This window comes from Salarias fasciatus (assembly GCF_902148845.1).
Source record: "Salarias fasciatus chromosome 7 unlocalized genomic scaffold, fSalaFa1.1 super_scaffold_4, whole genome shotgun sequence".
In the NCBI taxonomy this organism is placed as follows: Eukaryota; Metazoa; Chordata; class Actinopteri; order Blenniiformes; family Blenniidae; genus Salarias; species Salarias fasciatus.
The window spans coordinates 24,511,699-24,538,829 of NW_021941229.1; the positions used below are offsets into that span (position 1 = coordinate 24,511,699).

Genomic DNA, 27,131 nt, shown 5'->3' on the forward strand with positions numbered 1-27,131 from the left:
GTGTTCCTGTCTTCTTCGTTCTGTCAATTCTATCAAAAAACATCCTGATCCAGTCATTTCTGGTCATGTTTTAATACCTTTGTGTCTGGTTTCTGACGATTTCACCACGCGAGATTGTTTTCGGGATGAGTTTTGTTCGGTGGTTTTACTTTGAGATGACTGGCGGTTGTTCGGCTCTCATTTTGTTGCCGTTTCATGTTTCTTTCGCGGATCAAACAGGAGCCACACACACTTTCCCAGGAGGCCGACAAGAGGTGGAATAACTTTAATAATAAGCTTTTTTTTTTTCTTCTTCTTCTCAAAATACAAAACCGCTGAATGACGAGTGGTCGCAGTTGCGTTTCCATCCACGGCCGACGTTACATGTGGACTCGGCTGTGTGCTGCCAACAAGTGCTTTCACAGACTACAGTGTATCTGAGAGGGGGGGGGTGGGAGGGGGGACGGGAGGGGGGAGAAGATCCAGAACAACAGCATCAGATGCTATAAAACAAAACTCCGTAAACAGGCCTGCACAAACCAAAGACTGCAGAAACATTCCAGCGGAACAGCACTTCTCTTTTTTTAAGCCTCCTCCGACCTTTTTTCTGAGATTAATAATTTTTTTTTTTAAAAAGAAATCAGTAGAAAGAAGTCAAAAACAAGCTAAAGGTGACACCTGGAGGCCGGAGCCTGGACGTTCACCCAAAAAGTCCTGCTTTTTAAGTCATTTTTTCCTATTTTTTCCCCTCTTTTTTTGTTTTTTTTTCTCTTCTTTTTTTTTTTTGGCAAAGTCAAACAAAACATGAGCCTCTAGGAAGGAGTGGTTGGAGAGTGCTAAACAATGCAGGCAGAACTCTGTGGGGTGGGGGGGAGGAGGGTCGGGGTGGGGGTGGGGGGGTCGTGGCAGGTGGGGTCAGTGTCGTCGCGCCATCAGTCTACGGGCCGCTTCTCGCTGTGTTTCTTTGTGAACTCCTCGGCGTTCTTCATGAACTTGGCGCGGTCTTTAGTGTACTCCTCGGCCAGGTCGGCCCGCAGCGGGTGCTCCGGCTGGGGCAGGTTCACCAGGGCCACCAGGCACTGGATGACTGCGGGGCAGAAGACACCGTCATGAGTACCTCGTCTGTGGGCCGAGCTCCACTTCCTCCGACTGTCAGAGCTGAGACTTGCTGACCAACTAAGCAGTAACTTTAAAAACACATATGTATATAACAAAAAAAGGCAGAACAGAGTTAAATTGCTCGGTGATTATTTTCCACTTGGATTGTTTTGGATCATTCTGTGCACGTCTCGGTTAATCTGAACATGTTTTCTCCTGCGCCGCCGGTCTCTCCTCACCATTGTTGGTTTTCGTGGCGGGCTTCCAGTTGTCCACGCTGATGATGGGCAGGCACACCTGCCCCTTCTCGTCGATGTTGGGGTGGTAAATCTTTGTCTTGAAGGTGATCTTGGGGGGCTTGAAGGGGTACTCCGCCGGGAAGACGATCTCGATCCGAAAGGCTCCTTTATCGTACGGAGGACAGTCCTGCAGGGACACAGACTTGTAACTTTTTTTGTTCTATTTTTAAAAGAAAGAAACGTGACCTTCCTCAGCTGAATCCCGACTCTCCAGTACTTACAGGAACGATGAGTCCTTGCCAGGTAAAAATATTTGTTTCGTCCACGTGGATGTTGCGGAACTGCTTCATTCCTCCCTTCAGAAAGTCATCCAGCTCCTGCAAACAGACAGGCATCAGTAAAAAAAAAAACCAACTGAAAATCCGGGCCAGAAATCCTCCCTTTACTTTTTTGGCCGAGGAAAAGAAAAGCGTCTTGATTCGAGTTCAGGCACCTCGGTCCCTGATGGAAACCTTCTTGGCTCAAAATGTCTGTTCTGAAACCGTCGGCCCTTTGCCTTGTCGCTGGTCGCTGCTTGGCTCTTGGTAGCTTTTGCATGTTAGTACAATCTGGCCAGTAACTTCCTTAAATCCTCTGACGCTCGTCGATGCTGCTCCAGAACTCAGCCAGACGGACGGTCGCTGCTCCGGTTCGAGCCCAGAGTGCAGTTACCTCTTATGATCAGCAGGTGCCATCTTTACTGCACATTTACTTTTATTCATTTAAAGTATTATGTTAATGTTTCTGCCACATTACTTTGCACATTTGATTTCAACCTGAGGTACGGGAGCAGTGAAGAGTTCTTTCTGTACCAGTTCTTCTTAAACCTGTTGGACTAGATCTGATCTTGAGTACTGAATTTCAAGAGAAGCTGTTTCGGAACTTATCTACAGTTTGCACAGAGTGCAGTTACTGCTGATGGCGATAAGGCGCCATCCTTAACGCACATGTTTGATGTCTGAATGTTTCTGCCAACAGAAATCCCTTTGTGTTTATCATTGTGTTTTTTTCCCCAAAATGAAACCTAGTTAAATGTTTTCAGAGTGTGTATCAGAATTTTATGTACATTTTGAAACTAAACAATACCGCGGTAATCACTGTGATCGTTGTGGTAATGAGAACCGTTTGCTCCCAGTTGAAACAGGCAGATTATCTTGACTCCTATTGGCCTTGCTGAGGTTCAGAGACTGAGGAATTGTTTTCTTCTTTATCTCCTGAGAGGGAAGAATGGAGGAGCCTCTCAGTGCTATCTTAGCAGAAGCACTCCAGGCATTTCAAACAGGCAGTCGCTAAACGCTCAACAATAACTTTTTTTTTTTTATTTTTAAAGTATTTTATGTTTTGTTTTGTTTGTCAATAGGAGCTTTGGTTTCAAAGTAGGAATAAATATAACATATATTTCGAAAGGGGGGAAAATTTAAAGAATACATTGTTTTAGGTAGTTTTTCTTGTGTTTTTGTGCTTCTCAGCAGGTTTGAGGCAATGTTGAAATAAGGAAGTGAAATCCAATCGATTACCATGATTCACTCACTCAAACCAATATTTATTGACTCAGCTTGAAGAGTCATAGAAAGTCCCTCTGAGCATAATAACTTCAGTTGAAATAACCTTCCCAGGTTGTTTACTGATTGATTCTCTGATAAATTAGTTCCAGAGAGCAGACGGGAGCCTTCAGTATAAACCTGCAGCGTCACTTCTGTTCCTCTGCACTGTGGGAGGAGAGATCACTGGCTTTCAGTTCAGGGAAATGGAAATCCCCTCATAGAGATGAAAACAAAGTGTCAGAAAGAAAATGAAAGTAAAGAGAGATCTTCCTTTAATCTTTCGATTAGGACTGGGTATTAATCTTGTATTAAGCAGCTATATCATGACATTGGTGAAACATTTGAAAACTCAGCTGATTAATGCTAGAGATCACACATACAGACTGAAAAAACAGAACAATAAAGTGCTTCTAGTCTCCGTGAACAATGCGAGTCTGTGATTCACTTCACTCTTCCCAGCAGACATGTGACTGCAGCGAGCTTCAGCTCGCTCTGCCCGGCCAAAAGAGATGTGTGTGCTACGAGTTTCAAATGCAACATCCTGGTGACGGTGACACATGCTGGAGGCCATGTCTGCAGCAACGGCCGACTCTGCCTGCTATGTCCCGCTCCTCGTTCAGGGTTTTCAAAAACTCTGCATCCCATATGAGTCCGGTCCACAAAACGCGTGACGCTACCTTCAGATATGTGGTGAGATTTAATTCTCATCACATATCTGGGGACTAGGTGGCATGTGTTTTAGTGTGGAGACTTTCGATGAACACGATAACCGAATGCTGTATTTCAGCTTGTGTTTTTTCCATTTCATTAAATCTAAAATAAGCCCGCTTTAAAGATTAAGCTGATCATAACATATCACAGAAAAAAAACAACAAAAAAAAAAAAACTAATGCACCAGGATAATTGACAAAAACTAATCAGTCAACAATTCTACTGTGCAATCAAGCTCTGCAAATCTTACAAGTCTTATAGTAATGTGCAATTTATCACAAATAATTTGATAATTTGTGAAATTATGGGATTAACTGAAGAAAAGATAAAAAATTACATTATTTGATATCCTGAAGATACAGGTGACTAAAAGGTAAATTACCGTATTGGCCCGAATATAAGACGATGTTTTTTTTTTTCCAGAAATTGCATCCTAAAAAGTGGGGTCGTGTTATAATCGCGGACTTACGGTAGACGGTCAATACACATCCGCCCCGCCAGATGGAGCCAAAGTATCACTGACCAGAGAGCGAGTGGAACGATGAAACGAGATCAAATGATCTGATGAAAAATGGCGGATCATCTGGAACAAAGGGGCTGAACGCTGGACAACTGAGCAAACAGCAGAGGCGAAGTTATGATACCAACTTTAAACTGATGGTGATCAACGCAGCAGAGTCATCAAACAACTGCCAAGCCGCCAGGAGATCTGGTGTAGCAGAGTGGAGAGCACAGAAAAAACGCCTACAGATGCTAACGCTATGAGAAAAGCTTTCTGTGGTCCTGAGAGCGACGCTTCAGAGAGACTGATAGAAGGGTGAGTGAATACGTCTCTGAAAAACGGAAAGATAGAATGCCCACCACCAGAGCCTGATTCAGCTGAAGGCACTGGAAAGTTATTTACATCATTTTTGCAGTTTGGACCCCTTGATGTTTCTTATTTTTTCATTTTATATCTCGTGAAATGTTATCTCAGTTGTGAGTTTTTGAGTTTATAATAATTGTATAATGAAAAGTTGTTTTATGAGTGACCTTACTGTCATCAGCATTTTTTTTTTTTTTTCACAAAATGATCTTTGAAAAATAGGGGTCGTGTTATAATCGGAGTCGTCTTATATTCGGGCCAATACGGTAAAACACCTCCCCCCCAAAAAAACCAAACAGCAACCAAGCATTTAAGAAAGAAAAAAACTGAGCCTCTGTTTCCATAACATCGTTCTCAAGTGAAAATAGAAAACTTTCATTGCCTTCTGGGGTTCTGTTTACACCACAACGATGCTCGGAGCCACTGAGAACTAAACTTTTAGGGAAGGCTTCCAACTCCGTCTCCATGGAAACAGGAGGAAATGCAACGTTCCCGAAACACTGCTACTGCACATGCACACCACGGCCGCAGCAAATCGTTCTTCTGCACGCTCAGTAGATGGACAATAACATTTTCCTCCAGCGTGTCATGACTCCCAGTCCACATTCTCCTGGACTTGATGGTTCTAGAGTGGACAGTCACTGTAACAGCAAACCAACTTGACCGTCTGTCCATACAAACATCCATGTTCTCCACGTTGGTAATATTCCATATTCACTATGTATGTGTGTGGTTTCATTTAAAAAAAAACAAACAAAAAACAGCAGCATCAACAGGTAGCCATAAACACACGTGGCTAACACAATCCTTTAAAATCAGGCTTTATAACATTATTTGCCCATTGTTTTAATTCAAACAATACATTTTACTTTATTGCCATTATCTTAATAACGCTGTTACCTTATTTATTGTGTCTAACCAGTACTAATACTAAACATTTCTTCTATTTCATGCAGCCCTATTAATTAAGTTCTTTATGAATTCACCACTATTTATCACTTTTGAAAAATTCTGTCAGTTCAATATACATAATTGGTATGGTTGTATCGAGATCATTATATTTTTGTGATACATCATTTAGCTGTAGTTTCAACCCCAGATCACGGTGTTGAGTATTTTTGCTTCCTTAATAATTAATTCAGCAATAATTTTAAATTCAAAAGATTAGATATTGTGACTTTTTATAAACTGCCTAACATTAGAAAATATTAATATCTACTGGTGTGACAAATCAAACCGTAATTCGTGTTATTCGATTAATCATCAAGTTCCGGTTCCGTGACGTCATCCCGTCAAGATGAGTGACGTCACGTCACAGCCCTAAAAGTCTCCATCTTTTCTTTTCTGATTATTTTTTTTCCCTCGGACGCCGCGGCTCCGGAGCCCCGCCCCGGGTCACCGCGGACCCCCCGGTCTCCTCGGACCCGGTCGTGTCGCGGGACCCGGCGGGGCCGCTGCCAGACCCGGTGGAAGTGCTGAATCACGGCCCGCCGGCGGCTCGAACTCACCAACTGCTGAACCGTCGGTGCTCGCTAGTGGGATTGTCGCTTTCTTTTTACTAAACCGAAACACACGGATGTTTTCAACCGCTTCGCAGCTACGTAGCTACCGTCATACAACCGAATCGAGTAATTTAAAGCCGCCGAAAGTGGGATAAAAAGGTTGGATAGAGGGTTTTTGATATTATTTTTTTTACCTTGCCTAGTCTCCTGCTTGCAGCCATTGTGGTGCCGACTTTCTTTTCTTCTTCTTCTTCGTCTTCCTGGTTCTCCTCCTTCCGCCTCCACTTCTTCTTCAGGTGATGTGGAAGGTTCCGGAGTCCTGCCTCACCGGCGCCCTCTGTAGAGCTGGAAGATGTTCTGCAGCCACACAGTCGCCACCCCTCAGGGAAGTAATCGATCAAAAGTAAACAAACGAAATGAAACTAAACACACACTTGAAAATTGTAATCTATTTTTTTGTGTTTAATAGAAGTTCTTGCCCCCTAATGCAATTAATTCGTACTTTTAATTTGCATATACTGAAGGCTCCATTTTTGGACTTCTTTTATAAATAGAATAGAATAATACTTTATTAATCCCAAAGGGAAATTTTTGTAGAGTAGTTTTAATGTTTGTCCCCGTGAAGCACTGTGAATGGCCTTGTGTCTGAATAGTGCTATAGAAATAAAATTACCTTGCCAACTTTATTTCTTCTTTTAGGTCATCTGGGTTTTTTTTTTATAAGTGGTGTTGTTCTTTAATTTACTTGATTTCAGTTTTTTATTGATTTAAATTTCATGAGATGTTTTTATCGGTATTTTTACATATATTTTCAACTAAACTTGTTTGTTGCCAAACCTTCTTTGAAAACAACTTTGTTTCTCAACTGACTGAAGATTTCATTTATATTAGAAATCACTTTTTATTACCAAAACCTCAATTGAAAAAGTGATTAATAATTTGATTTGAAGCTTTCAATACTTCATGTACTGTTTACCTGTTAATCCCGATATTTATTTATGTATTGCATTAAAAACCTATCAAAGGATTTTCAGTATATTTGGCTCTCACTAGTGCAGGAACCAGAGGAACCAATCAGAACTTGATTGAGATACGATTTTTTTTTTTTTATTCTTTGAAATTAGTGTCTTAACCTTAAATTCAGGGATATTAGTCTCCGAAAAGTTAACGAATATAACCGAGGTAATAAGACACAAAGTGCAGCTGACAGAACTGCGTTGTTAAAAAATGCTATTTGTGAAATGACTTCTCAGTTAAATCAATTTGCTGGCAAATACTAGTTCAATCAGTGGTTTAAATTACGAGATAATATAATGGAAGTTCATTCAGTGTCATTATTTTTCCATAAAACCAGAAATAAATACTCACAAATAAGAGGTTAATGTTGAAGTTTACGTCTGGTTTACTGTAAAATGCTCCTCCTAGCGGCAAAACGCTGCTACTACACACCAGGAGGAAAGAAAATACTATGAAAAAGATGGGATCAAGGATGGATTTGTGTCTTTGATTTAACGGATTACATTTACTCACTTTACTGAAATCGACAAATATTTTTTGATTAATTTTTCATTTTGAAGTAGTTTTTGAAATAAGCAATTTTACTTTTACTCAAGTCCATTTTGACCCAAGTAATTTATTTACGTTGGAAATCCTCCTGTTACAAAAAAACAAAAAAAAAAAAAAAAACAAACAAACAATGAAATGAAGGGAAAAAACAGAAACTAACAGGTGAGCACACCTGTGTAATTTCTTGAGCTCTGTTGATTTGTTCATTATAATGAAACGAGCCCAGATCTGCTCAGAAAATCAGCTCCGGATCAAAACTAACTAATGTTGGATTGGATTTATGGTTTGTTGTCCTTGCATGGAGGAGCTTTAGGTGGATGCTTTTACTTTTACATGAGTAGAATTTCAGGAAAGTAAAGACAAAAACTCTCAGTGATAGCACTTCAGTCCTTATTTCCCCCTGAGTGCCAGGCTCCTGAGCCATGATGGTGAAGTTTCATCAACAAGCTTCCTGCTGCCCTGCAGCCTCAACAGTCAACACTCCATCTTCAGCCCCTTCACAGTCTTCAATCCACACTTAATCCAGGCTGAACGAAGCCAAGCAACACTGTCTTGAATTATCTTTTTCTGAAAATTTTTTCAAGTTCAGTATTGACTGACGTTAATGAATGAAGAGTTTTCCCCACGGGAGTGTGTCCTGATATGGTTTGAGTTTCATGACAGCACATCACCAACTTCAGAGTCTGCAGGTGGCCTCACTGCCTCACTAATTTTTTTTTTTTTTTTTTTTTTGCTAACACTGGAAGTCCCTGTTTATCTGCTGGAAGCTGGAAGTCCCCGTTTATCTATCACTTCTTCATCTCTGCATGTTACCAAAAACTGTTTGCTGAAGTGTAATTCTGTGCTGGAGCTGTGAATGGTGTTGGTGACAAAAATCAGTGTTATAAAACTCACGTCAGCTATTTTTGTTTCAAAATGTTCTTCATTTGACAATGCCAGGATAAAAAATGTAAAAAAAAAAAAAAAAAAAAAAAAAGTTGGGGCTGCCATCTGGTGGCAAAGCTGTGGTATTACAGTCAAAAGCAACAGCCAGGTGAGCTGACTGGGAGGAAAATTATTGACAACAAAGAGTAAATGTTGGGATGAGCAACGACCACCTGTCAAAAAGGAGACATTGAGTTCTAAATCCATTTTGTCATTCAGGATGGAAGAAACGATGAAACAATTTTTTGTCGTTGTTGGACTAAAACAGCAAAAAAAAAAAAAAAAAAGAGAAAGGACCCATTTCTGGAATCTGGTTTTGTCAATTTCAACAGAAAAACAAACTAACAAAGGTACTTTATCTTGTCCAGTGGTGTGGGCATCTGTCACATCCCATTTTGTGCATCAACAATGAAGTCCCAGTCTGCTGTGGCATTTCAAAATAAGAGACGTCTGAATTTGCACATCTGTCAACTTCCAATGGCACAATATGGAAGGAAATTATATATTAATTTTTCTCCTGTTTCGGTCTCAAAACCATTTTATTTTTTGTTTTTAGAAACAGAAAATAAAAAACAACCGGTTTTCAAAGTTTTGCTTATCCCGCATTGGCAACAATAAAGAAAAATGCCTTGAAATTCAATTTAAAAAAATTCTTATTTATTTTTTTTTAAATATTAAAATAAAAATCAAACGAAAACCAATCGTTTTTCAATATCCTTTTCTGATCGGATGATACAATGACCCCAAACACCCACTGACCAGTATCGAACCAGTTCTCCATCCCAGCTCCATAAGGCTTCACTCGGCCCTGTGACCTCCGACAGCCCGATCGAAGATGGCCGAGTGAGCGGATCCGGCTGCAGGTCTGTGTCCCAGACTAACCCAGCTGCTCCCCCCCACCCGTACCGCGTCTCCCTGGAGCCAGTAGCCGGTACCACGGGGGCGGTCCGTGCGGTTTCGAACCGGGAGCCTGACGTTCTCCTCGCGGTCATGGAATAAAACCGGAGCTGGTAAGGAACACACAAGCTAGCCAGGCTAGCGATGCTAAAGGCTAACTGCAGCCACACACCGGCGGTAATCGCGTTAAATCCCACTGACAGACAGCGGGTCACACATCGGAACATGACATGGAGCACGGAGCACCAGTCCCTTTGGAACCACTGCGTTTAAAACTCTTAATATGTGTTTGTTTTACGGCTTTGTTGTGGTGAAATGTAGCTATTGCTAGCTGCTAACGATTAGCTCGATAGCTAATTATTTCTAAACAGCGCAGAAGTTAAGTTTCCACTCTGACGCTTATAAACACCCACTTATCTTATTCTCGTCGAGCGGAAGTTACAAGGTTGTGACACTTAACATATTTTTTAAATCCCTGGAGATTTAATAAAGTGTTTGATGGCATTAGTTGAGTTTAAGATGTCACAGGTGTTATGGAGAATTCTGCCTTCCTTCAGATTGTGTGACTTTCAGCTGTAAACAGGTCTGTTTGTCCTTCTGGTTAAAACATGCTGAGTTTACAGGTTTTAAACTCACAAAGTAAAAAAGACAGCCATAAAAAGCACTTCTATCCCCACCACTGCTGTCGTTTTTTATTGTAATTTTGTTGAATTAAATGATAAATGACAAATAAATTAAATGACCCTCCAGACTGCAGAAATCCAGAGCTCACTCAAGAGGACAGTGTCTTCCAGTTTATTTTTTCCTAAACTACTGTGTTCCTCGCACATTCCGGGTGCATTTCCCAGTTTACATCCCAGTATGTTTCCTGTGGGTTCTGGATGCTGCATGTCTCTACATTGCTGTGTTGTTCTTGGTTTTGTTTCCAATACATTCCCAGATTTGTGTCTGGTTCTATACCCTGTGCATTTCTTTTTCAGTTCCTGATGCTTTCCTAGTTTTGTTCCCACTTCAGTTCCTGCTATTGTTCCCAGTATGTTGCCAGTTTAGTTCCTGGTGAATTCCCAGTTTAATTCCTGCTTCAGTTCCCAGTTTCGCTCATTCAAGGTGCCTTCTGAGTGCGTTCCTGCTATTTTCATTGTGCCTTCCCAGTGTCTTCTAGGTGTATTCCTAGTTTTGTTCTGGGTCCTTTATCATTCCGAGTTTTTAAACTGGAGCAAACTTCAACAACAAAAAAATCCAACGTGGCACTATTTTTTGCCTGTTCACTTATTCAGTAATTCCACCTGTAAACTAACAGTATATTTTTGTATTTATTTGTAATTTGACACTTATAAATGCTTTAAACAGGTATTTCCATTTAAAAATGTAACAATGGACTCTTGATGATTATAGAAGATGCCTGAATATTTGGAATTGCAGTAATTTTTGTCTGCTTTTGTTTTTGTATTTAGAATGCTTCTTTTCTTTGCACTTTATTATGGAAAACCCTGCATTTCTAAAAGACGGTGGAACTGGTTGATCCAGTATTTGTACCAGTTGGACGTCTTCAGCCAGTCACCTGACCACGGGGAATGTTTTGTTGTGTCACGTGGAAAATCACCCTCATGTTCTGTGGCTATGCACAACTTCTAGCATGACTGACTTCCTCCTTTCTGTGACTGCCCAGCCTGGTGTGTGACGCGGCAGGAAAGATTAAAAAAATGCATTAATAGTGCTTCACTGACATGATGTTCATCTCTGCATGTTATTCTTTCTACGTCTAAAGTTTCTGATCAGTTTAACTCCAGAGTGTAATTCAGATTTTAAGATTCTTTTAGCTTCAATTTTAAATTAAATGTATTTTTTATTGCAGTTATTTTAAGTCATTTCTGAGATCTAGAACTTTAGAATGTTCTGTTGTGAAAGACTGTTGTGACAGACTGTGTGTGTTGACCATACGGTGGTTCAGGTTTTAAAGACGATCGACATTTTGCGGTTTCGCTGGAGTTTCTGTCGTCTGAGCGGTGCGATAGCTTCCAGTCTGACCGGGAAACGGGAGCGTCTTGGCGAGTTAATGAGTCAACAGGTGACCTACTTTGTCCCTGTGTGTGGACAGGAAGTGGAGGAGGTCTGAGGCCCTTCTGTTCCGGCACAGCATGGACAGCTTCTTCAAGGCGGCTGTATGCGATCTGGACAAACTGCTCGACGACTTCGAGCTCAACACCGGTGAGATCAAACACTCCAGCATCGCTTTTAGAAAATCTTATCAATTTGAAAAGAAAAAAAAACACACACCAGAGAAATCTGTAATGTGATCCACGTTTGAGTTAAATTTAGCTCATTTATATTTGGAAAGTGCCTTAATTTAGATCTTAAGCTCGGTTCTGTGATGACTGCTGACAGACTCGCATCTGAAGTGTCAGGTTTTCTGTGTTCACTCATTGTTAATGTCTGTTCGTCCATTGTCCTGTGTAGTTTCATTGCAAACACACACCACAGCACCCTCTAGTGGCCGTGCGTGAAAATATTTTCACAGTTTTTGACCTGATTTATTCATCGTTAAAGTTTAATATCAATTCTTCTTTCCTGTTATAATTTAAAGTATTTGTTGTTTCTTGCAGAGGAGCTGGAATGTAAAGCCGTCTTCCTGAAGCCCCCCTCGTACCCCTTCTCCTCCCTGGGCCCTCAGTGTTTGCCCCCCGACGCCCCCCCCGGCCTGCCGGACCTCAACGCCCTGCACTATGGCTCCACCAGCGGCGGCTCGCAGCAGCGGGAGGCGGAGGAGCGGGAGGCCGCCGCCGCCCGGCCGCTCACCGGGGTGGACCTGCTCTCCTCGGTGGACCGGGGCGCCGCCAAGAGCTCGGCCCCCCCGTGCCCGGACCGCGCCCTGAAGCCGGTGTGCGACCTGGTGAACGACGCCAGCTCGGCCATCCTGGTGCGGGCCGACAGCCACGACGCCTTCGGCGAGCTGGACGCCGCGGAGAGGCGGCTGGAGGAGGAGCAGCAGGCGGGGGAGGAGGGGGGGGCGGGGGAGGGGGTGCGGGAGGCGCTGCTGGTGGACTTCGACAGCCCGGTGGAGCAGAGCGCCACCTCGGCAGGGCTGCTGGCTCTGCACCCGGGGTCCTCGGCCCCCCTCAGCCTGCTGGACGTCATTCTCCCGGCAGCTGTGGAAAGAGGCGGCGAGCCGGCGGGGGTTCCGCCGACGGCGGGCGGCCCCCCGGATGTGGAGGAGCACGACCAGGTGGAGGACTCTGGGAACCCGTCCGAGTCTGTGGGCGGTTCGGAGGAGACTCCAGAACCTCCTGAGAGCAAAGAGGAGGAGCGCTCGGAGGAGGCGGAGTCTCCCGGACCCTCGCACGGCGCCGCGGTGGGCCTGTCCTGCCTGCCCATGGCCGTGTCCATGTGCGGCGCTCTGGTGAAGCAAAGCGCCGCCGCAGGAGAGTCGGAGGAGGCGGAGGAGCAGCGGGAGGAAGTGGAGGAGAGGAGGGAGGAAGTGGAAGAGCGGCGGGACGAGGCGGAGGAGAGGGGGGAGGAGGAGAGAGGGGAGGGGGTGGAGGAGGCCGAGGTGTCGGAGAGCACCGAGGCCGACGCCGCAGACTCCAGAGAGGTGGAGTCCAGGGCGGAGGCGATCAGAGACGCTTCCCCCGAGCCCGCCGGGGGCCGATCGTCTCCTGAGGGGAGGGGGGGCTGTCCGGTGGACCCCGCCCAGCCCAGCCCGCCCGACCCCCCGGAGTTTGGCTTCGAGTATCTCCCCGAGAGCGACCAGGCGGAGCTGCTGGTGACGGACGAGGAGCTGGACGCCTTCCTGCAGGCCCACGTGGAGGCGGAGCGCCACGCCCCCCGCTGCAGCTCGCAGCCCGAGGCCCTGTCGGGGGGGGGCCACGAGGACCCCGAGGCTCTGTCCTGTCCGGAGAGCGAGCGGAACGCCGTGTGCCCCGACCCCGCCGCGGGGTCGCAGTCCTCGCCCCAGCACAGCGGCGGCCCCCGTCAGCCGCCCCCCTACGGAGGGGCCAGACCCAAACAGCCCCACTGCCACACAGCCACGCCCCCGCCAGCAGGGGGGGAGGAAGGGGAGGAGGAGGAGGAGGAGGAGGGGGAGGGGGGCTCCACAGCAGCGCCCGGTGGACTCGACAACCAGGAGGCTCCTCAGGCCGGCCCCGCCCCCGCCGAGGAGCTGCCCGACTGCAGCCCGGCCTACGACGAACTCTCCGAGCCCCCGCCGTACCCCGGGGAGCCCGACCCCCCCACCGCCGCCGCCGCCGACTCCCTGAGGGGGGAGGGGCCGGCGGAGGAGGAGCCGGGGAGCAGGCAGCCGGAGTGGGTCCCCGACGCCGACGCGCCCAACTGCATGAACTGCGAGCAGAGATTCACCTTCACCAGGAGGAGGCACCACTGCCGGGCCTGTGGGAAGGTACGCGTGTGTGTGTGTGTGTGTGTGTGTGTGTGTTTGTGTGTGTGTGTGTGTGTGTGTGTGTGTGTGTGTGATAGAGCACTGACCGCAGTAGAGAGAGGGAATGTTTTGTAACAGATCTCTGATTAGCATTAGCTCCAGACCGTCTCCTCTCAGGGGTTCATGCTTTGATTCTCTCAGATTTGCTCACATGTTGCCTCTGCAGCTTCTCAGAGCCAGAAGACAAACAAACACGGCCTGTTCTGATACCTCAGGATGTCTCTGTGTTAAAACTCTCATCAAATAATAAAAAATAACATTTCTTTATTCTGTTATTATCATCAATATCTTACATGACTCTGTTCAAACTTAAAACTTTGAGAGACTTGTTTTTGATTCTGGGTCTTTGAGTAAATGTTGCGATCCAGTGGAGCAGATCCCGGCCGCTGTAAGCAGCTCTGTGGCTTGATGGGAGCAGAGAGCATGAGTCAGCACTTCTTTTTCCAGCTCCTCGCAGATCTCCGCTGAGCCTAAAGCCGGAGATAAGTCCTTTAAAGAGCCGAATTAGAGCGCTCCGTTTGGGACGCGTGGCCGTTGTGCTGCGTCACGCAGGTGGCGCACGGCGCTTCCATCAGTTTCTCGCCGTAATCGATTCGCCGTCCGTCCTCTCTCCGTCTGTCCCGCCACAGGTTTACTGCGCCGGCTGCTGCAACAGGAAGTGCAAACTGAAGTACCTGGAGAAGGAGGCCCGCGTGTGCGTCACCTGCTTCGAGTCCATACACAAAGGTAAGGATGCCCGCCTCGCCGCACACGCCTCGCCTCGCCTCGCCGTCCAGAGGACACTCGCACGGGGACGCAGACCTCCGGAAGTCTCATTAGTCCCCCGCTGCAGCTGCAGCCTGAAAATATCCGGGGTAAAAATAGGCCGATGACGTTCGAGCAAAACAAACACGCTGCTTCCATCGCCCAGACCTTGTTTTGGTTTTGTTTTCTGCTCGTCTGATAGTTGAGTTTGAGTATTTTTATAATTTCACAGATTAAAAAAAAAAAAAATCCCACATCGTGCCTTTAAGTCTTAAAATAGGCCGAACTCTCCGCTCCACATTAAAACTTGATAACGTTTTTTTTTTTTTTTTTTTTAACTCTGCGCTTTATGAATATTTAAGGCACAATAGGCTGAAAGACTCAGAGCGGCTCGCGGGCTTCGGCTCTCGCACACTGGTGTGTGTTTCAGTGTCCTGATGAACACCAGGCGTTCGGCTCAGTTTGATGAATAGAGGCAGTATGTTCCTATTAAAGACTGCAGCAGGGATATGGGGGGAGGAGGGGGTGAAATGGATGGATGGCGATAGCGGAGGGAGGGAGGAGGAGAGTCGGGGCAGGACGCTGCCGTTTGTCCTTGATTTTGTGTGCGTGTGTGTGTGTGTGTGTGTGTGTGTGTGGACACATGTGACGCTCACACACCGTCTAAATTAAGAAGAAAAAGAGGACGTCCACTTTGAGGGGTGCAGATGCCCATGCGCCTCTCTCTCTCTCTCTACCTCTCTCTCTCTTTCTCGCTTCGCTCCTCCTCCTCTGACATCGCACACATAGACACACACACACGCGCACACACACACACAGCGGCGATCAGGGGAGAAAGTGAGCAGCAGCTTGGGTGAGCTGGTCTGGGGTCAGTGTGAGGATGTGGACTGGTGGAGTCTCAGAGGAGGACATGATGAGGATGAGGAGGAGGTAAGATGCTAACTTTCCTGCTGTGTTTGGTGTGTGTTTGGTGTGTGTTTGGTGTGTGTGTGTGTGCTCTGGACAGAGAGTCGCTCCTGGAATTAGCTCTCGGTAATCAGCCCGAAGCCCTGGATGACTTATTCTTCTTTTTTTTTAATGCCGTGTCATCCTTTCCTCGCACAGCAAGGTTAAAAAAACCACTGGTGGGACGTCTGTTTGCGGTTTGTGCTCGCCACGCCGTCGGCTGCCTCCCGCACGCGGCCGATCGATCGGCTCCCATGATGCTTAATCAATGTAATGTGGACGGGCGCTGCGTCAGCTCTCCTCCCCGGAGCAGCCTCCCCTCAGAGTAACGGCTCACGTCTGTCCTTCATTCAGCTGTTTGCTGCCTCCTCAGCAGAACGCAGTAAACAGTGAAACGGAACGCCAGAGGGGAAACCTCCTACCTGTGAAGTCTCTTTCCTCCAGAAGAGACGTTTCTGGTTTGAACATGGCATCATTTAAACAAGTAGAATGATACGATTCAGCATAAACTCTTCCTTCATGATGTGCTTTGAGATATTTTCTTCCAGATAACCTCGAAACAGTTCCTTCTGTCGATTTTTGAAGTGTTTCATCTTTTCTGGAGCCCCTCAGTCCGCAGCCAGGGTGGCAAAAATGCGACCCGGGGACCAAAAGTGGCCCAGAACAGGGTACAGTCTGGTCCGTGTGATGACTCGGCAAAGTAAATCTGTCCAAGGTTGTGTATCCTGTCTGCTATAAGCTGCAAGTGGCGACGATAAGGTTTGGGTCCGCTCATCTTGTCAAACTGTTGGGGATCAGCGTCTCTGGGTAAATGGTGTCAAAACTGGCACGAGCGTGACTAAGCTAGCACCGCTAGCAGAAGCAGCTAGGGGTTTATCCAAGCTAATGCCAGACGTTTGGTTCTCATTTGTTGTTTTCATTGTCAGCTGTTGGCTCCAACCCAGTAGTCCTCAGTGAGGTCATGGAAAATGGGCGTCTAGACGTCATAACGTGTCTCTGAGATACACAACTCAACGCCATGCTCGGCATTTATTTATCAACCTGCATGGAAGCAGGACTGTTGCTCCTCGCGGTTCCGCTGTCAGGCTGGTTTGACGTCTCTGCGTGACTCTGGTATTTAGATTTACTGACTTCTGATTAGCTTAACTGTTCTTTTTTCAGTGTGGCTGTGCTTTTTAAACGATCCTGCTTTGGGATTGTTTCCAATGTGTGGAGTTTTGCTTGAATACTTCAGTCAAAAAAGTTGCATCCAATTCAGATTTCAGGTTCTTAACTGTTATTTGAACGAAACACTGGCGGCTTCTCATTGGCTGTTTGTGGTTTTCTGTTGCTTCCAGACTGCATGAAGGCTAGCTTAAAGTGCGTTTTGGACTTGTCTCAGATTGGTTATAGATTGATGTTTTGTTTTTTTTTTTGTATGGATCCGTGTTTCAAAAGTTGGCAGCTGGTCTTGAATGTGAAAACTTGGTGTGAGACTGGTTCCCTGCTGGGATTCAGATGATTTTCTGGAAGGGTCTCCCTGTGGTTTCTGATTGGTGCTGACTTCCGTTCTGCCTTGTATTTGAACTCGGTTCTGAAAGGGTGCTTCCTGTGCTTCCTGTTTTTAGACGGCTGAGAAACTGGGCGTTGTACTGACCTTCAGGACTGCTTTCCATCTCGTTTTGTCTCATCTACGTCTGGTGGCATTAAACCACTGGCTGGCACACTGAAGAGCTTGTTGCTAATATCTGAAGCGTGAGCAGCACAAACACTGTGAATCCCACTGTGAATATACTCCCTACAAGTACTGTTTACTACAAGCGCAATGCTCATGGGCGTTCCAGAAAGTTGTGTTTTCTTTCTTTACTTGCAGAACACTCTGGAAGCCAGTTCACAAACTTCTCAATGCCACGTCACATGACTCCAGTTTGCTGTTCTCGTTTGACTTGATTTACCGACAAACCTCTTCCTCCTCACGGATCATCAGGAGCTCCCTCATCTCTGCCTCTGACCAGAGCAGCACCGGGTTGCTGAATCGTTGCCAGTCTGGTTCCAGGGTATCTGTTCCGGGATGTCGGTTGCGTTGGCATCATAATACCGTCAACATTTACAGTATGATCTGTTCATGGGACTGCTGATCGGAGTCCAACGAGGATGCAAACTGGAAACGAGAAGATTGGACCAACCCTGCTTTGCATCCTGATTCAACACATTCCTGTGGGGGCTCAGATTAAATCCCATTCATGCCGTGTTAACTTGAAAGTATGGATTCATTGCTGAAAGCAACCATCACTTCTGTATTTCATGGATTCTTGAAGGAATTTCTGTCATCTTTCTTCTGTGGCAGACTCAGTTCCTCACTGTGACGATGTGATCGTCCACAAGCTGCCTCTCTGACGTGACGTCTTGTTGGAGAGTCTGAATCCAAACTTCTTGAAGATTTCTTCTGTCTCTTGGAGTTTTGTCTGAGATTTCAGTGTGGCAGCCGATTGAACACTGTTCTTTTGCCAGCACAGCATTTAGTGGTTTTGTTTTTTAGTACTTAGTAATTCCAAGCACTGCTGGGCAGTGCAGTCTGTTTACAACGGTCAGCTCGAACCGACATCGGTTCTGTTTCAAAACGTTTCTTGTTCAGCCTGAAATGTCCGGACGGCGGTGTTGGTACGGATCGTTTCACATGAAACCTGTTTTCCTTCTTCCTCGGAGACGGAGCACTGCAACGGGATTAACTCACAGTGCAACTGTTGTTTAAATGAACAACTGAAACGCAACCAGTCTTCTGTTCATCCCTTCAGTCACCAATGTACCATCGCATGAACCAAAACCAAGAATACCTTCAGTCTTTCGTCACATCGGTTGCCTTCTTTGTTCCTTTGGCTTTTTTGCACATGAGCTGTGCTGTTCACCGCTGCCCCCACAGGCCATCAGTGGTATTACTGTGTTTGCTCTCTGAAGCTCCCTGGATGTGAACCAAACGGCACCGTCAACACAGACATCCCCATCTGTGTATTTAGCGTTGACCGTAGACGGGCCTTCAGAGGGTTCGGAGGTCAGTGTGAAGACGTTCCGGCCCATTGTCACCTTTGACCGAAAGCCCAACCTTCAGGCGTTGCCGTCGAAGTCGGAGGATCGCCAGAATGGTTAAGCCGGCTTTTAGACGGTTGAATCTGACTGAAGCTGAAAGGACGTCTCTCTCCCTGCAGCTCAGGCCCTGGAGCGGATGATGAGTCCAACGGGTCCCAGCCCGAACCCCAACGTCCCATCTGAGTACTGCAGCACCATCCCCCCTCTGCAGCAGGCGCGAGCCGCCGGCACGCTCAACTCCCCGCCGCCCACCGTCATGGTGCCCGTGTCCGTTCTCAAGCACCCCAACAACGACAGTACGGCTCCTCTCGCCCTCCGTCCTCAGTCTGAGCCGAGCCGTCGGCTCCCGTTGACCCGCCCGCCTCTCTGTGTGTCGTCAGGTTGCCCCCGGGAGCAGAAGCGAGTGTGGTTTGCCGACGGCATCCTGCCCAACGGGGAGGTGGCGGACACCAGCCGGCTGTCGGTGGCGAGCCGCCGGAGCTCCCAGGAGTTCGGCGGCGTCTCTCCAGACCCGTCAGCGGTAAGACTTCCCAACCGCGGTCAATGGCCGACACTCCCGCTGGCATGTGAATGCCTCAGTTATCTCCTAAATATGGACACCAGAGTTCGGAACTTTAGAATCATAATCATAATAAACACTTTTACATTCCACAAAATAAAGACGGCCAACATTTTTTTTTTTTAAAGCCAGCCTTCTCTTTGCAGCCCGGCTCAGCGGTTGGGCTCGGTGGTCCCTCTGCCCCCGAGGCTTCTGGGACGGCGGAGGTGGTGAGGGCCCCGGTGTCGGGCCCCTGGGATTACGCGCTGCTCGCTGGGATCGGCTCTCTGGTGAACCGGGTTCCCAGCCTCCTGCCGGAGAACGAGGACGAGCTTCCGCCTCTGCTCATCACCACGGGAGAGGAGGATGATGACGGAGGAGGAGGAGGAGGAGGAGGCGGTACGTGTTTGGCCCTCTATGCTGTTGGGATGTTTCGCTTGCCTCTGGATATGATCTGTATGGTTTCCTCTGTAGAGGTGAGTCGCTCTGTCAGATTGTCACTGAGGCCTCCTGTCCTCTCTGCTTCCTGTTCAGACGTCCTGGTGGCGGAAAGCCCCGCCCCCTGTCAAATCCTGCACCTCCTGGAGGAAGGCGGCCCTCGACCTCTGACCTTCGTCCTCAACGCCAACCTGCTGGTCAACGTCAAGCTGGTCACATGTGAGCGTGTGTCTGTGTCGGAGAATGATAGCCTGTCATGTAGCTGAATCCCAGAGTTTGTTTTGATCGGGTTGACCTTTGACCCGAGCTCTGCGGCGCCCCCTGTCTGCAGACTGCAGCAGACCCTGCTGGTGCTTCGGCTCCGTCGGGCTCCAGGCTCTGGGGCAGAAGGAGCTGGTGTTTGTGTTGGAGTGTCTCCCCGAGGAGAAGACGCTGCCCAGAGACCTCTTCACTCTGTACCTCACCGTTTACCAGGACGCCCTGAAAGGTGCTCCGCCTTTAAATGACAGGGAACCGCAGGAAGTGACAGAGGGGTGTGGCTTCAGTGCGGTGAATGTGTGACGCTTTCAGGGCGGTTCGTGGGCGAGCTGGACAACGTGACGTTCACCAGCAGCTTCCTGGGCAGCAAGGACCACGGCGGGATGCTGTTCTTCTCCCCCAGCTGCCAGCCGCTGGACGGCCTGGCCCTCCCCCCGCCGCCCTTCCTGCTGGGCCTGCTGGTCCAGAAGCTGGAGGTCCCCTGGGCCAAGGTGTTCCCGCTCAGGCTGCTGCTGCGGCTCGGAGCGCAGTACCAGGGTGAGGGCGCCCTCCGGGGGACGGAGGTCTGAAGAGCCGCCCCATTTTCTCAGTAACTTTCGATCCGATTAAAACCTATAAAGTCTTAGTCAATCTGACAAGTTCATTACAAGCAAGTGTCCAAGAGGGAAAACAAAGAACTGTGCAATGGCAGAAAAATATCTTTGTGTTTTGAAGTGATTAACTTTGGAAATTCCCCCAAAAAAGTCTAAGAAAAACAAAACAAAAATACCAAATGTACAACAAAAAAAATACATGAACATGAAAGAATTACTGAAATATTTAATGACATTTTAATTTAAATAATTACAAAATATTTTATTACATTTAATTATGATTAAAAAATATTTAATAATTTAATTGAAACATTTTAAAGCTTTCTGTGATCATAAATATGTATCATAGTTAAAGAATATAATCAAATAAGACATGAAAATAATACAAACTGCTGAAATAATTATATTTTAAAAACAAAATTTCTCATAGAATAAATGTATAAAGTGGAAATATTGGTTGTCATATGATCTATTATTGCTGATGCTCTTACTGTGTTAGTGTTGCTTGACTCTGTCGAGGTTCGTGCTTCTGCCTCAAATCATATTTTCCCTTTTAATTTCTCTCCCAGTGTATCCCACTGCTGTGATGAGCATCCGCTTCCGGGACTCGGTGTATCGAGAGACGGGCCACACCATCATGAATTTACTGGCTGTGAGTACCGCCGAACCTCCATGAGGTCCGTTTTCACAGCTCCAAACAGAAACAGAAGCTTTCAGCTGAAAGTTAAACACTCGGCGTGACGGAGTTGCTCCCTGATCCTCGACCGTGATGGAACGAATGTAGAGTTAAACTCCGTCGGACTGTGGCTGCACCGCAGCGGGCGAGTCGGCCTCCTTCAGGACGCCATGAGTCAGTGTTTGAGTCCACAGCAGCTGGAGGAGCAGAATAACAATGAGTCCGAGCCCCCAAACCAGCGGCGGAGTGGACTCTGCTCGCCGCTCTGATTATCTCATACCCGGACGCCTCAGGGTGGGAATGAGAGACACAAACACCAAGACAGAAATGTTGCATCACGAAAAGAGAGGAAGATGCTCTATAATCTGGATGTTAGAGGAGGAAGATGCTCTATGACCTCTTGCTGCCCTGCAGGACCTGAGGAACTACCAGTACAGCCTGCCGGTGGTGGAGGGTCTGCGGATCCACATGGAGATGGGCCACAGCTACATCGACATCCCCAAGAGCAGCTTCAGCGAGGTGAGAGCGCCGGATCAGCCGCCGTCTGGGTCTGTGGTTCGAGTCCGCTCGGCTCGGAGCGCTCACCCCATCCCTGACGTCCGTTCCTCCAGATGCAGAAGGTGGTCAACTCGTCCAACGAGCACGTGATCAGCGTCGGCGCCAGCTTCAGCTCCGCCGCCGACTCCCACCTGGTGTGTTTCCAGAACGAGGAGGGAAACTACCAGACGCAGGCCAGCAGCATGCCGGGGAAGACGCGCACAGGTGGGACCCCTCCCCGGCCCCCAGCACCACCAGTACCGTGCTTTTCTGAAATGATTCATTTTATAAATCACACTTATCTAACCAGACTGCGTTTTCTGAAAACTGACACTCGGAACTGTCATTGAACGCCTCGCCAGGATGGTTAAAGTCAGGATGACCCACTGTGATGACGGTCTTTAAATGCCTCATCAACATCTACAAAATCACAGATTTCCCACTCCTGAAAGTGTCCTTAAACGCCTCCTCAGAGTCATTGAAATCGCAGAGCGGCAGGATGACGGACGTTCAGAATCGCCCCTGAACGCCCCGCTAAAATCAACATCACACAGATAGCCACCCCTTGAGTTGTCCTTGAATGCACCATGTGTGTATGTATGTGTATATGTGTGTGTGTGTGTGTGTGTGTGTGTGTGTGTGTGTGCAGTGACCGGAGCCAGCTTCGTGGTGTTTAACGGCGCCCTGAAGGCCTCGTCAGGCTTCATCGCCAAGTCCAGCATCGTAGAAGGTAAAAAAACAACAACCTTCACTTCATCACAGACCTGCTGGAGGATACTGATCTGTGTGTGTGTGTGTGTGTGTGTGTGTGTGTGTGTCAGATGGGTTGATGGTTCAAATCCCCCCTGAGACCATGGAGGCTCTGCGGGCGGCGCTGAGAGAGCAGAACCACTTCACCATCCCCTGTGGGAAGAACGACGGCGGCGAGCTCCGAGAGAACGTCACCGTGCGCTGGGTGGACTGGAAACCGGAGACCAACACGGGGTAACACACACACACACACACACACACACACACACACACAATCATACAATCATACAATCATTTACATGAACAAGTATAACAGATACACATTTAAAAATCACCCAAGCACACATAACCATGCACACACACGTGTGACAAATGCACAGACACAGAGCTGAGTTCTGTGTGTGTGTGTGTGTGTAGGAGGAGCAGTGGCGTGGACGGCAGGTCTCTGGATGGAGTCCACAGCGTCCGGATGCAGCAGGACGCCGAGTTTGAGAGCAACGGCCGATCGATCCGCTGCACCGAGGTGAGGCTCCGAACATCTGCTGCAGCTGCAGCTGAGGGGCTGCAGCGGCTCACTGCGCGTGTGTGTGCGCGTGCATGTGTGTGTGTGTGCAGGTGTTCTACCAGCTGAAGTCTGCGGACAGCAGCCTGCCCTCGGTGCTGGCGTCCTGCGGCGTGTTCCAGAAGGAGATGGCGGTGGCGACCTGCAGCGCTCTGACTCCTCACCTGTCCGTTCTCACCTGCAGCGGCATCAACTCGCTGTCGCTGCGCGTCTCCACGCAGGCCGACATGGTGAGGCCCCGCCCATCCGCGGCCCCGGCCCCGCCCCCAACCCCGCCTCCTCATCCCGCTGTCCTGTGTGTGTGCAGGTGGAGTACCAGGCCGGCTCCGGCGGCCGCCTCCTCCCGCAGCGCTACATGAACGAGATGGACAGCGCTCTGATCCCGGTCATCCACGGGGGCGGAGCCAGCGTGCCGCAGACCGCCATGGACATGGAGTTCACCTTCTACATCACGCACGTCATCTAGCGGAGCGGCGGCTCGCTCCCAGCTTGAACTGAACCCCCCGCCGCGGGGGGGTCGCCAGGGCGGCTCCGCCGCCGCCGGCGTGGCGCCGGCCCTCGCTCCGAGTCCGAGGACGTAACCCGATCTGTTGGAGTTTTTAACCTTCATCACCAAAGCTGCTTTTACACTCGAAGCCAAACAGGAAAAAAAGAAAAAAGAAAGACGACGACCAAAAGCAACTCAACTGTTGAGCTTCCCCTCGGAGCTCCGCCCTGAATGTTGCTCCGCCCACCTGGAGGGGGGAGGGGGTGGAGGGTGCTGCGCCTCGTCGTCTTCGCCTCCAGATGAATGAATCCACTACAGGGCTGCAGATCAACACATCCGACTCCAGCCTCCATCCAGCAGGCAGCGCCGCTGCTTGTAATTGGACGCCAGCCTCAGCCAGGCCCAGCCCCGTGACTCTCGCTGCTGTGACACGAGCAGGTTTTGTTTTTTCCCTCCTCTTTTCTTCAGAAACTCAACAGAACTCGAAGTTTCACGCCAAAGCTCGTGAAGTTTTTCCACAGTGTTCAGAAAGCGAATGTTTACCACGGTTTCCATGGCGACCAGCAGGTCCAAATTGGGTCACATGGTCTGAAAAATAGAACAGTCAGAAGAGTCTTGAATGATCTGATATTGGTTCTTTATGTGCCCCCCGCCCGCCCCCCATCCCAGGAATCCTCCATTCGGCGAGTAAAAGCCAGTGCTTGTAATTTGACACCAGTTTCATCGTGAGAAAATAAGGTAACAGTGTAATTCCATTCTGACCTCAGCTGTTAAACAAAAAAAATGAGCAAATAAATTCTGGAACGTTGTTTTGCAGAATGAACCCGTAGCATCAACTGCTCGTAATTTGACATCAGCCTCCCCCGATCGGTTCAGTCTCCCAACAACTAAAGTCTGATAAATGTTGTAGTCTTTCCACATCGACCCGTCGTCTCTCAAAACCGACATTCAACATGTAGCGCTGTGTGTAATTTGACACCAGCCTCACCCCGGCCGGATCAGGGAATCCATGACGATACGACTCGTTTAGCTGAGCTGTTCACCTTGCTTGGGGGTGGGGGGGGTGGGGGGGGGGATGCTGATAGTTACTGTGGAGCACTGTGGTTTCCGTGGCAACCAGGCTGGTCACGCTTCACACGAATGAAGACTTTGTAATTTGACACCAGCCTCGTCCAGTATTGAGGTTTTTTGAAGCATTTAGCAGTGAGAAGAAGAGCTCAGTGTGTGATGCAGGGGCGCCCCCCCCCCCCCCCCCCCCCCCCCCCCCGGGCCCCCCGGATGGAGACCCCCCAGCAGGACAGTAGATCAGTCTCCTGCTGCCCAGCTGATGTTTTTACTGCACTCTCTGGTTTCTCTCTGATGATTTTGAGTCTCCTTTTTCTCTTATTCCACCTTTTCATCCGTCATCTGTTCGTTTCTCGTCTTTCAGACGTTTTATTCTCCGGCTCCTCGCCTCCCTCTGTGCGTCTCTTCGTCTGGTTTTGACTTGTTGAGCCTCCGATTGACCTCGGGCTGACCTCTCGGTAGTTTTGCACATTTCTCTTCTCGTTGTGTTTCTTCGACTTGAGATTCTGCCGTGTCGTCGTGGTTTTGTCACATTGAAGGTTTCATGTTTTCGTTGCTTATGGATTTCTCTCCTCTCTTCAGTACTTCGTTAGTTTTCAAACACTTTCTGTCTTTTTACGAGTTTCGTGTTGCTTTTTGTCTTTGTCCCTCATTTATTGTCTTTTTTTTTGTCACATTCATTCAGTCATTCGCTGCTTTATTTGCTGGTTTTCATCATTAGAAGGGCTCCTGTTTGGATTTCTGTCTGTTTTTTGTTTTCCGTTGCAACATTTAGCTTCTTTTTTGTCTCATTTCTTATAGCTCTCATAGCTTCACATGTTTTCTTTCTGGACCCTCGTTTGCAGCCCTGTTGACTTCATCTCATTTTTTTGTTTCATTGTTTGTTAAATTTTGGTGTTTCAGTCATTATATTTATCATCCATTCAGTTTTTTTTTGTCTGTTTTTCATTGTTTCACATCTCTTGAGGCCCCATTATCTAATATTTTCCTTATTGTTCAGGTTTCTTCACCCACATTGTCTCGTTTCTCTTCCAGAACTAAACTGAATTTTATCAATATTCAGAGCAAAATGGACAAAAACCACCAAAACCTTGACAGCTTTGTTGTTCAAATAAATAGGGAGCCAGAAAAAAAGCAATTCTGTGGGAAACGATTAAAAGATGAAAAAAACAATGGAACAGAAAATATAACTACAACCTGGACATCAGATATAAAAGTGACTTAAAAAGGAAGTGAATGAAAATGATGATAAAACATAACTTCCATGACATTAAACAGGAAAAAAAAAAGAATATGGATCTGAAATGAACATCTCTAAAGACTGAAAATATCAAAATGAAAAGAACTACACTGAAAAAGATTAAAATAAACAGATTTTGAAGACAAGATAAAACTGCAAAACTGCAAAAATTAAAATAAAAAAATAAAAAAAGTGAACATTAAAACCTGCAGAAAAATGTATTAAAACACTTCAATGCTAATGACAGCAGAAATAAAAAAAAGACAATTTTAAAAGATGAAAACTAACTACCAGAACTGCAGAAAAAAAAACCCAGATGAATAAATTAAAAAAAAAAAAAAACAAAACAACTGAATTAATCCAATCAGGTAAATAGTCATTTAGCAAAATACTTACAGCTAAGCATGCTGGGAAGAAAAAAATATATAGATAACAAATTGCAGCAAAAGCTACAGAGGAAAAAGTTAAATAATTAAAATTAATAGTAAGAATTTCTGCTCTTTCACCCGCCATCGAGCATCAACGCTGAATCCGGAGCTTTCTCGCCGTGAACTCGCTGAACGCTGCTCTAAATGTCCAAACCTCCTTATCGGAGCTCAAATTGACTTTAGCAGAGGTCAAAGTTCAGGTGGTTCCCTCCTGCTGCCCCCAAAAAGAAAACAGTTCCTGTTAAAGAGATCTGCCAAGCTTTTCCTTTATTTTTATTTTTGTTGAAATATTGCAGAGTTATTTTTGGAATCATTGATAAAAAAGTGTTTAAAAGAAAAAAAGAGGATGAGAGTGAATATTTTTGATAGGCTTCATTGATTTCGTGTCGTCAGGCGGATTTCTGTTTTCTCTGTCGCGGTTCTGATCGTCTGATTTCGCTTTATCAACATCTCCACCTGCAGCCTGTCATGTTTCTACGGATCGACTGGCTCTGTGCGCACGATGACAAATGTTGTGACTATTCGCTTCATCTGAGGACGAAACTGAATGATTTTACAACTGAAACCTGCCACGATTTTCCCTTTTAAACCATAAAACCTTTAAAGAGAAAATATCCCCCCAAAAAAGTCCGTTTTTCACCTGTGGTGCATTCAAAGACCCTCAAAAATCGTTGGATTCCTCAGCCTCTCCAGATTCTACACTAACTTGCACCTGCTGCTGCGCTAAAAACCTCAAACTGGAACTTTACCAACACTTTTCAGTTTGAAACCAGAGATATTTCACTCTTTATATTTTAAGGAGGTAAATTATTATCCTGAATATTTTAACTTTTCTTTCTGGCTGTCTTCTGAAGGATTTTTTTTTTCCCCCTCAGACGAAGTTTGAGGTTTTTGGTGTCATTTACCGTAAATCTTCTATTTATTCATGACAGCGGCTTTATTTTGGGCTCATTTCTGAACCGCGCCTGTATTTAAAAGAATAAAAAATTACTTTTGTGACAAATGTTGTCC

General features: G+C 47.0%; 2 protein-coding genes across 4 annotated transcripts; one reads left to right on the top strand and one right to left on the bottom strand.

The window, feature by feature from the left end:
- Positions 1-567: 567 nt before the first annotated feature.
- On the bottom strand, positions 568-6,287 carry LOC115382753 (ubiquitin-conjugating enzyme E2 L3-like). Its single transcript, XM_030084623.1, has 4 exons — positions 6,172-6,287; positions 1,598-1,693; positions 1,317-1,503; positions 568-1,066 (listed from the first exon to the last, which is right to left on the bottom strand). Exons 1-4 carry the CDS (start codon positions 6,196-6,198, stop codon positions 912-914), a joined length of 465 nt encoding a protein of 154 aa, XP_029940483.1. The 5' UTR covers positions 6,199-6,287; the 3' UTR covers positions 568-911.
- A 2,199-nt stretch (positions 6,288-8,486) lies between these two features.
- zfyve16 (zinc finger, FYVE domain containing 16) lies at positions 8,487-25,824 on the top strand. Of its 3 annotated transcripts, none has more exons than XM_030084878.1 (18): positions 9,115-9,477; positions 11,463-11,572; positions 11,968-13,757; positions 14,426-14,522; positions 18,668-18,844; positions 18,929-19,068; positions 19,254-19,482; positions 19,621-19,743; positions 19,856-20,011; positions 20,095-20,319; positions 20,945-21,027; positions 21,466-21,570; positions 21,663-21,813; positions 22,238-22,318; positions 22,410-22,572; positions 22,756-22,861; positions 22,954-23,130; positions 23,208-25,824. In XM_030084878.1, exons 2-18 carry the CDS (start codon positions 11,503-11,505, stop codon positions 23,364-23,366), a joined length of 4,032 nt encoding a protein of 1,343 aa, XP_029940738.1. In that variant the 5' UTR covers positions 9,115-9,477; positions 11,463-11,502; the 3' UTR covers positions 23,367-25,824. The 3 variants fall into 3 exon arrangements, with proteins under 3 accessions (XP_029940739.1, XP_029940738.1, XP_029940737.1); XM_030084877.1 differs by having other exon boundaries at positions 9,118-9,477; positions 19,254-19,485; XM_030084879.1 differs by lacking the exon at positions 18,668-18,844 and having other exon boundaries at positions 8,487-9,477; positions 19,254-19,485.
- Positions 25,825-27,131: the final 1,307 nt, after the last annotated feature.